A 14,479-nucleotide genomic window follows, 5' to 3' on the forward strand; every position below is an offset into this window, starting at 1 on the left:
ACTATTATCTGGAGATAGGGTTTTTAAGAGGTAGTTAAGGTTAAATGAGGTCATAAGGATGGGACCCAACCCAACAGGACCGATGTCCTCCTAAGAAGAAGAGACACCAGGGCAGCCCTGGTGGCACAGCGGTTTAGCGCTGCCTTCAGCCCAGGGCCTGATCCTGGAGACCTGGGATCGAGTCCCACATCAGGCTCCCTGCATGGAGCCTGCTCCTCCCTCTGCCTGTGTCTCTGCCTCTCTCTCTCTATGAATAAGTAAATCTTTAAAAAAAAAAAAGAAGAAGAAGAAGATGAGGAGACACCAGGAGTGCACGCACCAAACATAAAAGGTCACGTCAGGCATAGCAAGAAGGCAGCTATCAAAACACCAAAGAAAGAATTTATACCTCAAACCAACCCTGCCGACACCTTGATCTTGAACTTTTTGCTTCCAGAACTGTGAAACTCATTCTTGTTGTTTAAGCCCCCAAGTCTGTGGTTTTTGTTATGGGAGCCCTAGCTGACTGATATATGTGCTCTGAGATCCAACCCTAAGTATGTTCAGAACAGTATTCTCTTTCCAGAACATGCAAAAATAACAAAACATAATTCAGGAATGTGTATTAGAATAATTACAAAGAAAGCAAGAAAAGTATATTATAAGAGAATAATGAGTAAGGAAGATTTTGTGATCCCATCTCATGACCTAGGCAAGGACTGCACAGGTTATTATTCATTCAACTATACATTCATGTTGATGCCTTTTTACCCTGCATTTAGATTCGGATTTCACAATTTTAAAATGTTTAAAAACTATAGTGTATCATAAACTAAGTGTAAGCAAGCCCAACAATATTCTGATTTTTCCTATTATGGCTGGATTAATAGCTTTCATTATACTTCAATATTTTTTCTCTTTATGTGGATGTCCCTGATTACTGATGCCTCATGCATGTGCTTAGTCAGACTGATGAACAATTTAGTGATGAATAATTTAGATGCCAGCATCTTTCAGATCTTAGAGACACAGTAGTGAAGAAGCCATGCAAGTCCTCATCCTCAAGGAAGTGACAGTCTGATTTAATTCCCTAAATCTAAAAATGTCTTCATAATCCAATCAATACCACCTGTTTATAGGATCGATCTAAGAATTAAATGTCTGGCTTAAAGCAACTATTTATTGAACCACCAACTGTTTTAAAAAGGTAGTTCTATTCCACATTCCCAGGAAGGAAAGGCAGGTTTTATGTTTCTAGTTCCTCCACAGAAAAATTCGTATATTTCTAGGTATATCAAATTGTATTCTTCATTCCACTCACAGCTCTTATCAATCCAAGCTACAAATGAAAACGTCTAACAAGATCAGAAAAGTAGGGCTTACCAGCCAAATCTCACCCATTTTTTTGTCCATGTAAATAAAGTTTTATTAGCACACAATCACAGCAATTCATTTATATATCAGGATACAGTGAATAGTTCCAACAGAAATGGTCTGTCCTACAAGCCTAAATATATATTACATGGTGTGTTTTTCTTTTTAACCAAAAAAGCTTACCAATTTCCATTTCAGAAGATATAAAGTATTTATTTAATGTCATTTGCTAAGCACACACTATTACTATTACTACATTACATTAATGGACAACTGAATGAATAACAGAATATCTTTATTAAGTTTCTACTCAGTGTAAGCAGGAAGCACAGTGTGTGTGGAACATAACGTGTATTCTCAGATCAATTTATAACTCTATAGTATTTTCACATCTTCCAACAAAGCTGTATTTACTCTTCATCACATACCTTCACTGGAATTTTCTTGTCAAAATCAGGGAAGTGAATTATTTTATTGAGTTTGGACACATATAGTATTATTATGGTAGCTGCCATCTAAAAAAAAAAAGTAGAAGGTAGAAACTTCAGTAAAATATCTGAAAAGACTATTTGAGGTACAAAGACATCATCAGAAGAAAATACATTCATCAAAAAGAAAATATTATTCAGAAAAAATCCATACTCTAGGTTCCAAAAAATAACTATTTCTTAGAATATTAAAATTGTTTTTCTTGCCAATGTATGAATTCCATCAGAACTATAGGCAAAAAGTACAAGATCAAATAGATTTACACACATACATATGATTATCAAGGGGCTCAAGGAACAGTGACAGAGAGGAATAAAGAAATGGTGTCCCCAAAACTGGTCAGAGTGACCACAGTCATGAGGCCACTCCTTGATGCTGGACCATAATTCCTGTGTCCCAAGCATATGGCCACCTTCCCACATAAAGTGAATCTGTGGGTAGGGCAAAGGGGGAAATCTCCACACATAAACACACTTTCTGTTAAGTCCAATATTCCTATAATACAGAAGACAAATTAGGAGAAAAACAATTTTAAAAGAGATTTATTGTTCTCTTCAATCTAGCCAGTACTATGAAAATGTCTCATTCAAACCCTATTAATCTGGAGTCCATCAAGTAAATTAGAAATACTCCAGATTATTATTATGAAAGAAAAAATTTTAATATCATCTTCCTATGCAAATTTTAGAACTTACTCAATTTTCTCTATTTTATGATGCAAGAATTTAAGAATTCCTTCAACATGATCATCATCCTAAACCTTGAGCCTAATGAGCTTACAAATGTAATACTTATGATAAATATAACATGAGCCCATCTTGAATTATAATTACAGTTTATATTTATGACTTACTTTATAATTTTTACAGAAATATATTAACACTTACTTAAAATATTCTATAACTCAGGCTTTTTAAATTAGGTCTACTGCTCTCTTCCCCACAAATTGCATATCAGAAAGGCTTTACCTTGAGTACAAGCCAGTGAGTTTATTTGCCTTGGGGATTACTAGGGGCACATTATCACATATTCACTGATCTTTTAAAGTACTTTTTTCTATGTGTTTCACATTGAAAGACTAAGATAATATATTTTTGACCTCAAGGAACTATTTTCATTTCTTAATATTTTTTCTCCCTAAAACATTGTCACAAAGAATACCTTATCAAAAACATTTAACCAGAATAATGCTTAATCATATAAATGACATCCTTTCCAAGATTCGCAATTAAAAATTTAGCTAACAGATACAATTTTAATAATTTTACATTTTTCTCCCTATAAATTAAAGCAAATCCAAACCAAAAAAAAAAAAAAACCCTTGGGTGCCTGTTACCACTTGCCTATTAGAAATCACCAGCATATGATCAAGAGAGTAAACAAGTCACAAATTAATATTAATGGGAAATTTCAGAAGTAGCCAAATGGGGATAGTCTGAAAGCTTATCCAACCTTGTCTTTATACTCGAGAACAAAAAAAATCACAAACCGCAAGAAGCAGAATGCAAATATGTTTCGTTTGGCCCATAGAGAGTTTTGTAAAAATTGGAATGTGTGGCCAGCATTTACAAATTTGATGTAAAAATTCAAAAGCCTTGCTTCTCCTGAAACACCTCCAGAGTTTTGATAATAAGGGCATAGTGAATGGGATTGCATCTCCCCAGCCCTTTCTCTCTGGGTACAGTGGCCCGTCCCACCCCAGTCTCCAACCCATTCATTTGTCATCCACCAGGTCTTGTAGGCTTTCCTTCTCCTGGCTCCTTGCTTTACAGCAATTAAATTCAATTAAGGAAGTTGAAACAAGTAGTTCATTTTTTTTCCCTCCAAATACAACTGTTTCTAAATTATAGAAAGACATAAAATGTGTATCATTATTTCATGCTATTTAACCACAAGTATCCTGATCCTCTGGCCCTCTGCCAGCTGAATAAATTTGTAAACCACAGTCTTAAACAAAAGCACTTAAAATTTCATCATGTATAATGACAACTAAGCAGTTAATCTTTCTTTTTCACTTACCTGTCCAATTCCAAGAAAAATTGGTGATGGGAATCTACAAAAAAAAAAAAAAAACCAGAATAACAAATAACTTTAGCAACTGATAAAAATTTGCAGTCTTTAATACCTAATGGCAGGAGTTATTTAAAAAGATATTACTTTTTTTTCATTCTTAGACAATTAAAACTTAACATAAAATTCATTGACTTTTCATTTGTTCTTTTTTTTAAAACTGATTGTTGCTAAACTTGGTGATTTTCTATTGTCCCTTGCCTGTCACGATATTAACAGACAACATGACTATGTATGTAGAAAGCCAAAATAATCTGGGGATAAATTATTAGAATTAATAGATAACTTAAGCAAAGTCATGGGCTACAAGATGAAAATATGAAAAAATCATTTGTATATCTACATGCCAATAAGAAACAAAGTGAAAATTTTAAAAAGATCATTTTATAATAGCACTAAAAACACATCAAATAATCTTAACTGTTCATTTTATGATATTAAGGAATTATTTTTGCTTTTTTAGGTATGAAAAATATTAGGGTGGTATTTTTTTAAAACAAAAGAGCCCTTCTTATCTCTTAGAAATACATACTGAGGGACACCTGGATGGCTCAGTCAATTAAGCATCCAACTCTTGATTTCGACTCAGATCATGATCTCAGGGTGGTGAGATTGAGCCCCATGTCAGGCTCCATGCTCAGAGCAGAGTCTGCTTGAGATTCTTTCCCCTCCCACACCCTTCGCCTCCCCTTGCTCACACAAGCTGTCTCTCTCTAAAATAAATAAATAAATAAAGTCTTTTGAAAAAAAGAAATACATATTGAAATGCATGTGATGATATATTTTTAATCTGCTTCAAAATCATCTGAGGGGAAATGGTAGGACTGAATGGAGGGGGGAATAAAAATGTAGTAAGGTTGTTGAAACTGGGTGAGGGCTTTATGATAATTCATCATTATACAGACATATCTCATTTCATTGCGCTTCACTTTATCATGCTTTGCAGTTACCACTCTTCACCATACAAAGTGAAGGTTGGTGGTAACCCTACTTGAGCAAGTCTATTGCCACCATTTTTCCAATGGCATTTGCTCACTTCATATCTGTGTCACATTTTGATAATGCTCCTAATATTTCAGACTTTTTCATTATTATTATTATACTTGTGATGGTGATCTGTGACCAGTGATTATGACCCGCTGAAAACTCAGATGATGATTAGCATTATTTCAGCAATAAAGTATTTTTTAATTAATATATACATTATTTTTTAAGACATAATGCAATTCCACACTTAATAGACTATAGTATAGTGTAAACCTAACTTTTATATGAACTGGGAAACCAAAAAACTCAGTTGACTCACTTTATTGCAATACTTACTTTTTTGTGGTGGTTTAGAACCAAGTCCATAAGACCTCAGAGGTATGCCTATACTATTTTTTAAAAATCATATACCGGGATGCCTGGGTGGCTCAGCAGTTAAGTGCCTGCCTTTGGCTCAGGGCATGATCCTGGAGTCGCAGGATCGAGTCCCACATCAGGCTCCCTGTATGGGGCCTGCTTCTCCCTCTGCCTTTGTCTCTGCTTCTCTCTCTGTGTCTCTCATGAATAAATAAATAAAAACATTAAAAAAAATCATATACCTAGTTGGGGCGCTTGAGTGGCTCAGTTGGTTAAGTGTCTGACTTCCGCACAGATCATGACCCCAGGACCCTGGGATCGAGTCCTGCATCGGGATCCTTGCTCAGTGGGGAGTCTGCTTGTCCCTGTCCCTTTTTTTCTCCCTCTGCACCTTCTCCTACTCAGGCTCATTCTCTCTCTCTCAAATAAATAAAAACTTTAAAAAGTAATAGTATACTCTGGAACAAATCTAATAAAAGACTAGTTAAAGATTACAATAAATGCATTTATTATATTTGATGAGAGAAAAAAATCTTTCAAGGCCTGAGATAGAAGAGAAGCTATTTTTTTTTTATTTTTTAGAGAAGCTATTTTAGATTCCCAAGTCAGCATAGCTATACATAAACTTTGTTTATACCAAAAGCCCGATTTATGGTCCATCAAGCATATATTGTATACCTGTTTTACAAATGAGTAGCCTAAAGGAAAACCATGTTGTCCTTAAGATAGCAATCAATGCTACTCCCTGCATTCCTTGATGTTAAAACTTGCGGTTCTTGCATATATGTTAATATATAATCTTTTGAGCTTTTACAAGATGTAAAAACAATATGTAACCCTATAAAAACTGTTCATTCTCTGGAGCTCTTTCTTCCCTGTGAAGAGCATGTTTCCCAGGCAGGTGTCCTAACTTGGGCTCGAATAAAACTCTCTTACTCTTAGAGATTCTGAAGATTGTTCACTTTGCATCGACATAATGGATGAGACAGAGATGAGGACAGATACACACAGATATGACAAAGATGACAGTGCAGAGCTGTGAGGGAAAAATGACCTTTCCACAAATGGCATCGGGTAGTTTAGATACTTCACACTGTATTTAACAAGGCAGCACACACACCCTGTTCACTGCCCAAACCTCCACTGGCTGCCAGTCATTCTCTCAGGCTACTAAAATAGAGGGAAATAACACGCACACACACACACACACACACACACACACACACACCCTCAGCCCTCAATCTGTATATTACCTTTTCAGATAGGGCAAGATGAGGATAAAGAACTGACTTACCTTATCAAAGAAAACAGAATGAATGTCTGGACAGCACCACCAGGAGAATTAAATTAACTGCAAGGGATGTGTGCCAGTTGTGCCACCCAGACAGCCCTCTGGACTGAGCAGTCCTTCTCCAGTTGTCTAAGAACATCCTCAACTGAAGAAAGCTGCCTTGCCAATCACAAACATCCTCCCTGTGAGCATCCTGCATCCAATCTCTGCTCTAAGCAAAGGTGTAAAAGGCCAGGGCCCCCACCCCAGTTCAGAAGTCTGTTGAGCCATCCCAGCTCCAGAGCCCCTGGGATCAGGCTTTGTTGTGCTTGCAGAACAGCCAAGTCCTGCTGCCCTCACTCCACCACAGGAGTGATCCTAAGAGCTCTCCCCCATACACTTCCTCCGCATCTCACAGTCTGCTTCCCAGAGAATATAACCTTCCACATCAAAGGAGGCCACGAGACAGCAACATAAACAAACAGTAAAACAACAACAACAAAAGGCTTACAGAAGACAAAGAGATTGAGTCAGAGGAAAATACAATACAGGGAGAGAAGGAACTCAATAAAGAGAGAAAATGATTCAAAGATAAAAAGCAAATTTGTTGACACAAGGAAAACAGATTGAATCTTCTGATCTAAAACCACATTGTTAAAGAATGTTCAATGTAAGTAATGTTCAATGTAAGTAAAGCAGCAGCCATGAAATCCATAAGAAAACTACAGACAATGGTTCCACCAATCAGGAGTCAAATCAAAATAATGAATTTGGGAATGGAGACATTGTGGTAAAAGGCTGTTGCTGATGACTGTATCCATTTAAATACAGAACAGATTCAAACAGCTGTAGGATTATAATTACACAATAGGACATTACATTATAAAACAGGATATGGAGGTGGGGCGGGTTAGGAAGAAACTCGCAAACATCTTCATCCTTCAGAGCAGAGAGGTCTTCCATTGACACGTGTTTACAATTGAAATGTTGTTTACAAAATAAACATGACAAGATCAATTTCTTCAAAAAAAAAAAAAAAAGATTTATTTATTTATTTATTTATTTGAGAGAGAGAGAGAGCCCAAGGTGGTGGGTGGGGCAGAGGGGAAGGGACAAGCAGAAGCCCTGGTGAGCCGGGAGCCTGACGTGGGGCTCCATTCCAGGACCCTGGGATCATGACTTGCGCTGGAGGCAGACACTTAACCCACTGGGGCACCCAGGTGCCCCAAGAGATCAACTTCTTAATGTTTTTCATGACCTCTTCATCTTAGAGGGGTCTTTTAAGAAATACAAACATTTGTAGTAAAGAAATCTGTATTTGAAAATCAGTTTTACCTTGCAATCCCCACCTAAAATAAGCCTTCAAATGTAGCCAGCATGACAAAGAGTGAGACAGCCCCAGATATGATAGAATATGAATTCACAGGGTCAGCTATAAAGCAACCCTGCCAAAAAAAGTTTAATCTGGATGTAATAAGCTCTTAGATCTAAATTTCAGTTGGGAAATAAGGTAAGCAAGACTTCAAAAACATAACTCAGACAATCCATAATGTGGGACATTTTATAAAATACCTGGTCCAGGCTTTTCAAAAAGTCAGTATCATGGGAAAGAACTGGGATGAGGCGCTTTTCTAGATTAAAATAAAGTATAAAGACATAACTGTGCATTTCATGAAGCCTGACTGGATCTTGATTTACATGTTTAAAACAACCATAAGGGATGCCTGGGTGGCTCAGCAGTTAAGAATCTGCCTTCGCCTCAGGGAGTGATCCTGGGGACCTGGGATCAAGTCCCACATGGGACATCCTGCATGGAGCCTGCTTCTCCCTCTGCCTGTGTCCCTGCCTGTCTCTCTCTCTCTCTCTCTCTGTCTCTCATGAATAAATAAATAAAATCTTTAAAAATAAATAAATAAAACAACAATAAAAATATCTTGGGACAAATGGGAAGATTACATATTTAGTATTACATTATTTTAGGAAATCAATAAAGATTGTTAAAAGCAAAAATGATACGATGCAGGAGACTATCCATATTTCAGGAGAGACATGCTAAAGAATCTTGGAGTTCAATATCATGATGTTTGTAACTTACTTTCAGCAGTTGGAGGGGGAAGCAAATATAACAATGTTCATTATTGCATCTCAGTGATATGTATATGGTTGTTCATTGTACTCTGCTTTCCATTTTTCTGTATGCTTGAAACGTTTCATAATAAAAAGTCCTGGAGGGGCATATAGATGATCCTTAAAAAATAATTAAATAAAAGCCCCTCTTTCCAATGTCCACAATAGCCAAAATATGGAAAGAGCTCAGATGTCCACTGACAGATGAACAGATAAAGAAGATGTGGGAGATACATATATGAATATTTCTTAGCCACCAAAAAGGATGAAACCTTGCCATTTGCAATACAATGACTGGAACTAAATAAGTCAGTCAGAGAAAGACAAATACACATATGATCCCACTCATATGTCGAATTTAAGAAACAAAACAGATGAACATAGGGGAAGGAAAAAAAAAAATAAGATGAAAATTGAGAGGGAGGCAAACCATAAGAGATGCTGAACTCTAGGAAACAAACTGCGGTTGCTGGAGGAGGGGAGGGAGATGGGGTAACTGGGTGATGGGCATTAAGGAGGGCACCTGATGTAATCAGCACTGGGTTTTATATGCAACTGATAAATCACTAAATGCTCTCTCTAAAACTAATTTTTAAAAGTGCCCCCTCTTTCCAAATACTTACTGGATTAAAGAAAACAATTTATAAATAAAAGAGTAAATAACTGGTATCTATAATATGGACTCTCTTTAAAAAAGTAATTTAGGGACACCTGGTAGCTCAGTTGGTTAAGCATCTGACTCTTGATATCATCTCAGGTCATGATCTCAGGTCTGTGACATCGAGCCCCACTTCAGCCTCCACCCACAGGGGGGAGTTATGCTTGAGATTCTCTCCCTCTGCCCCTCCCCCTGCTCATTCCGTCTCTCTAAAATAAATAAATAAATCTTTTTAAAAAAGTAATCTATACATCTTCATAATATTTTATTTTATTTTTAAAAGATTTTATTCAGGGAGCCTGCAGGGAGCCTGATGCTGGCGGGACTCGATCCCCAGGACCCCGGGATCACGACCTGAGCCAAAGGCAGATGCTCAACCACTGAGCCACCCAGGCATCACCATAGTATTTTTTCTTATTTCACCTTAATATTTTGTTTGAATTCTTTGTAATGATCATGCCAGAATGACTTTTCTTGAAAAAAAAAAAAAATAGAGGGGCGCCTGGCTGGCTCTGTCAGGAGATGACATGAATCTTGATCTTGGGGTCGTGAGTTCAAGCCCCACATTGGGAAGAGAGCTTAGTTTAAAACAATTTTTATTTTTTCATTTTTATTTTTAATTTTTTTAAAAGATTTTATTCATTTATTTATGAAAGCCACAGAGACAGAGAGGCAGAGACAAAGGCAGAGGGAGAAGCAGGCTCCATTGCAGGGAGCCCAGTGTGGGACTCAATCCCCGGATTCCAGGATCAAGCCCTGGGTGGAAGGGAGGCGCTCAACCACTTAGCCACCCAGGCATCCCCAATTTTTTTTAAGTAGATATTTCAAGACATCTATTCTAGGTAGTGGGAATATAGATAATTATTTTTGCCTTCTTTATACATTTCTGTATTTACATAATCTCCAATTTTTTAAAGAATTCTTGTAGGAGTGAACGTGAAGAAATGAAGATAACTTTTGAAGTCGTCTCTAAAGAAACAAATGAGGGTCCATATGGGTTCAAGCAGGGGTTATTTCAGCTTGAGAAATCTGAATATGTCTTCAAGGGCCAGAGGCTACTAAAGCGGAGAGAAGAGAAGACAGAAGGAGCTGGGGGACAGACCTGCAGGAGGAGAGGGCCGGCCTTCCCCGGGGACAGAAGCTCCCTATGTGTTCACAGCAGCCTCACCCACTGGCTTCCACTTTGCCAACAGTACCCGGGAGGGGAGTGGAGGTTGGGGGTGAGGGAAGGTTCTGGGAGGAGAAAGCGTCAAGGAGTCACTGTGGAGCTGAGCACAGCAAGCCTCCAGCCGGCAGAAACCAGCGAAGCCGGGCAGCCCCAGGTGCGCGTGGTCCCCTCCAGCCTGTGCTGTGGAGGCTGGAGGACGGAGCAGGTGGTGGGGAGGCCGCGGCCGCCCGGAGCCCCGCGGTGGGCCTGGGTGGGACCCGCAAGGCTGGCTGCGCAGACCGGGGTGGCTCAGGCCGAATGACCCGGGGTGGCCGTGGGCAGCGAGGCCGCAGCGACTGTTAGGGTCCCTCGGTGGATCCGAAGTCCCCAAGGTCACCGCCAGTCCAGGTGGAGAGGAAGACCAGGGCCCATCGTCACCTGAGTGTCGGGAGCTCAGGAGACACCACAGAAGAGGTGAATGTGAGCCGTGGGGAGGCTCGAGGACCCAACCCCATCCTGGGCAGCCCTGGGTGACAAGGAGGCCTAGCCGCATCCAGGGGCTGGGAAGGGTGCCTTCCCGAGGGGGCAGGCTTCTATCAGAGTAGGAGAAAACTACAAGCTGTCTGTCTTTAATATGGATTTCCAGCTTCCACCATTGCAGACGATTCAACAGCTTTTATAAAACCTCCCCGAGTAATTCACACTCCCAGGCAGGGTTGGAAACCACTGTGTTAAGTGATCCCCAAAGTCCTGGGATGCAGAAAGAAGTAGAGAGCAAATACTTGCTAAACTGAATACAACTAAGCTCAATATTTTTATTAAACACCATCAGTAAATTCTTGCGTGTCACAGAGAACAGTATATCACAGTGGCAACCAGGCCACCTCACAACCCTCATGAACCTGATTCCAAATGAACCATATGAGTCTAGCGTAACAAATAATGAAGACCACCCATCAGTCTTGTCCCCAGAAAGAAACAATCTGTTCAAAATGGAAGAGAAAAAACATCCCTTGAGGTACATTCCTATGACCCTGTGGATTAGGTAATTACTGAAATGTTCTTCCTTCTATTCTATCTTATTCCTTATTCTATCTTCCTTCTATTCTATTCTCCAGCTAATGCTTGGATCAGATTTCTATGGTTTATTGTTGTAACCAAATCAGCCCAACCTTCCCCTCAAAAATGTGTTCCTAAGGCACACATTGATAGGAGAGAATGAACAGTGTTATTTGAACAGCATTCTCTAATTGCTTGTTACATTACAGAAATGTGAAATGTTTACTTCTAAGGATAAAAGAGTTTTGTCTTGCAGAGACAAAAATGCCATTTCTTCAATCACAGAACTCAAAATTTTAAAGGTGGAAAGACTAGAACATGAGATGTTTCATATAATAATAATTCTTCCCAGTTGGTTGCTGCCCTTCATCTTCGAAGCACTTAACCAGTGCTTACTGGTCCCTGCTTCCAACAAGATGACACATGTTTTGGGAGGCAGTGACTGACATGGCCAGAGAGCACACAGCCCACTCAAGTGCAGAAAAGAGAGACTGACCTTCAAACTTCACCCAACATAACTGCCAATCACTCCCAAACAAGCCTCTTAACACCATTCTCTTGTTTTGTTTTGTTTTGTTTTATCATAGATGTTTTAAATTTTCTTTTTCTTTCATTAGCTTGCATAGTAAGTGTTAAATGATACAGGCTTAGGTATACATTCATTCTAATTTCTTTCAGACAGTGTTTGTATTTTCCTTGGACACCAGCAAACATGCTTGCAACGCACTGGTTGAGATCTTGTAGGTCTATGGGATTGCCAAAAAATATCCTAAATCTCTCTCTTCCTGCCTATGTGCTGCTATCCTTAACCCCAGTCCAGGCCATCTCTTAGAATTATCTAGAATACAGCAATCACTTCCTACCTCCTCTCCCGGATTCCAGTGCCATCAGTACTCCAACCACCTGCCAGCCAATGAAATCTTTTTAATCACATAAGTTGTCATGTCACTCCTCATACTGAAACCTTCTAAGGGACTGCCAAATGCATTTAGACTAAAATTAAAACTATTTATCATGGTTTCCCTGCTTCCACCCTGGCCCCCAACATCTGCCTTCAGCACAGCAGCCAGAGTGATTTAGTTCATGTTACCCTGCTCATCACCTTCTAGTGGCTCCCATCTCCCTCAGAGCTCCCACGGGGCTTCATAGGCTCTGTAGGATCTAGCAATCCATTACCCTGGGACTTCACCTAATAACATTCCCACCCAAACACTCTTATCTTTCATGTCTGCAATGTTTTTTCCTGTTTCCCTCACCTCACTCATCTCTTGGCTCCTCAGCGAGGCTTCCCTGATCACACTGAGATGGCAGACTCCGCTAAACTCCCCTTCCTGCCTTATTTTTTTACTCCTGACCACACAACTACATCTGACATAATATAAATCCTATCAGCTTATTTACTGATTCACTAGAAAGTTCCATGTAAGCTCTCGGAGGATGGATGCTTGCTCTGTAACATTTGGGATTTTGATCTGCTTTATTCACTCCTATATCCCAAGTGCCTAGAACAATGCCTGGCACTTAACAGGTGCTTAAAAAATATTGAATGAATGAAAGATCTGATCCTGCCTTCCCTGCCTCCCTCCTCGTCATCTCTCCTACCTTCTTCTTCATTTGCTCATTCAGTTCCTCCAGCAGACCAAACTCATGCCCATTTTGTCACATTCCCTTCAGTTTGGAATGCTCCTGTGCCAACCACTCCACCCCAGTCACTCTCATAACATACCTGAAATCACCCTGCTTCTTTATGAACCCACTTCTTTTCTGTATGGAATCTCCAGAGCAGGGGGCTCTGTGTTGATCACAGCTGCTTCCCTGGTGCCTGTCATGGGCTTGGCTCATAGTGGGCTCTCAGTAAGCACCTGTTGGAGGTGTAACCAGCCACGCTCATGTGGGTCTCAACTTTCTCAAGTATAAAATAAGAAAGCTAAAGATATTCTCTGAGGTCTCTTTAGGGTCTCTCTATACAATTATGATTTCACATTCTTGTAGCACTAGTATAGTTTACAAAGAGTCCTCACTTATGTCAGCTCCTGCAAAGCTCTGGGAGGTAATGAACAGGGTTGTAATTATCCAGCTTTTGTATCTGAGGAAACTGCTGACTATAGGTGTAGCCCAAGACGCACAGCTATTAGGTGGTACAGCCGGATCTAAATCCACTATGCTTTCAGGGCTGCTACATGGATAGCAGAAGTAAACAGGAATTTCTAGTCCTTCTAAAGAAGCTCAGAGAACCACAAAACTGGCTTACTGCACGCTAATCCAAACAAGTACATCATGTGCACTTCTAATTGTTTTTTTTCCCCAGTTTTCCACCAACACACTGGTAATTTGAAAATAAACGATCAAACAATGCACATAAATTTATCCGCTTAGGACTCATCGGATTGTTGAAAGTCTAGGTCTGTGCAAAGAACTCTTCGCCTTTAGAGTTCACATCAAGATGACTTGTTTGAGCTCCCCGGTGCATCTGAAAGCCTCCGGGCGCAGGGCTACCAGCTGCGCGGTAGTAAGCGGTGCTGAGGCGTGTCCACATTTGCTGGTCAGGTCGTGGTCCGGTTTTCAGCAGCGGGGGCAGGTCCGGGCTCCGGCCTCCGCGGAAACGTGCTCGGTGCACGGAGCACACGGCCAGCACGCCAGCTCCGGAGCCCCGGGCCCGGCCGCCGCGCCCCCCCCCCCCCCACCCGGGACCCTGTGCGGCCCCCTGCGCCCCGCTCACCGGTAGGCGGTCAGCAGCGCCTTGTTGACCAGCACGATGAGGAAGGAGCAGGTCCCGTAGAAGAGCGCCGACAGCAGCCTGGCCACCCGGGAGGGCAGCCGCGCGGAGGCCGGGTCGGGGTCGGGGTCGGGGTCGGGGTCGCGGGCGGGGTCGGGGCCCGGGCCCGCGCCCTCAGCCTGGCGGCCGCTCGTCATGTCCTGCGGTCGCAGCCCGCCGCCGCCGCCGCCGCCGCCCCGCCCCGCC

The 14,479-nt window shown here is 40.7% G+C and overlaps 1 protein-coding gene across 4 annotated transcripts in view; it reads right to left on the reverse strand.

The window, feature by feature from the left end:
* Nucleotides 1-14,456, reverse strand: part of SLC35D2 (solute carrier family 35 member D2) — a 55,695-nt gene extending 41,239 nt beyond the window's left edge. For all 4 annotated transcript variants that reach the window (XM_072763919.1, XM_072763941.1, XM_072763913.1 and 1 more), the window contains exons 1-3: nucleotides 14,237-14,456; nucleotides 3,862-3,895; nucleotides 1,782-1,868 (exon numbers count right to left, since the gene is read on the reverse strand). In XM_072763919.1, the coding sequence (XP_072620020.1) occupies nucleotides 1,782-1,868; nucleotides 3,862-3,895; nucleotides 14,237-14,430 (315 nt within the window). In that variant the 5' untranslated portion in view covers nucleotides 14,431-14,456. The remainder of the gene's footprint in view (nucleotides 1-1,781; nucleotides 1,869-3,861; nucleotides 3,896-14,236) is intronic.
* Nucleotides 14,457-14,479: the final 23 nt, after the last annotated feature.

Source organism: Vulpes vulpes, chromosome 1, assembly GCF_048418805.1.
Source record: "Vulpes vulpes isolate BD-2025 chromosome 1, VulVul3, whole genome shotgun sequence".
Classification (NCBI taxonomy): Eukaryota; Metazoa; Chordata; class Mammalia; order Carnivora; family Canidae; genus Vulpes; species Vulpes vulpes.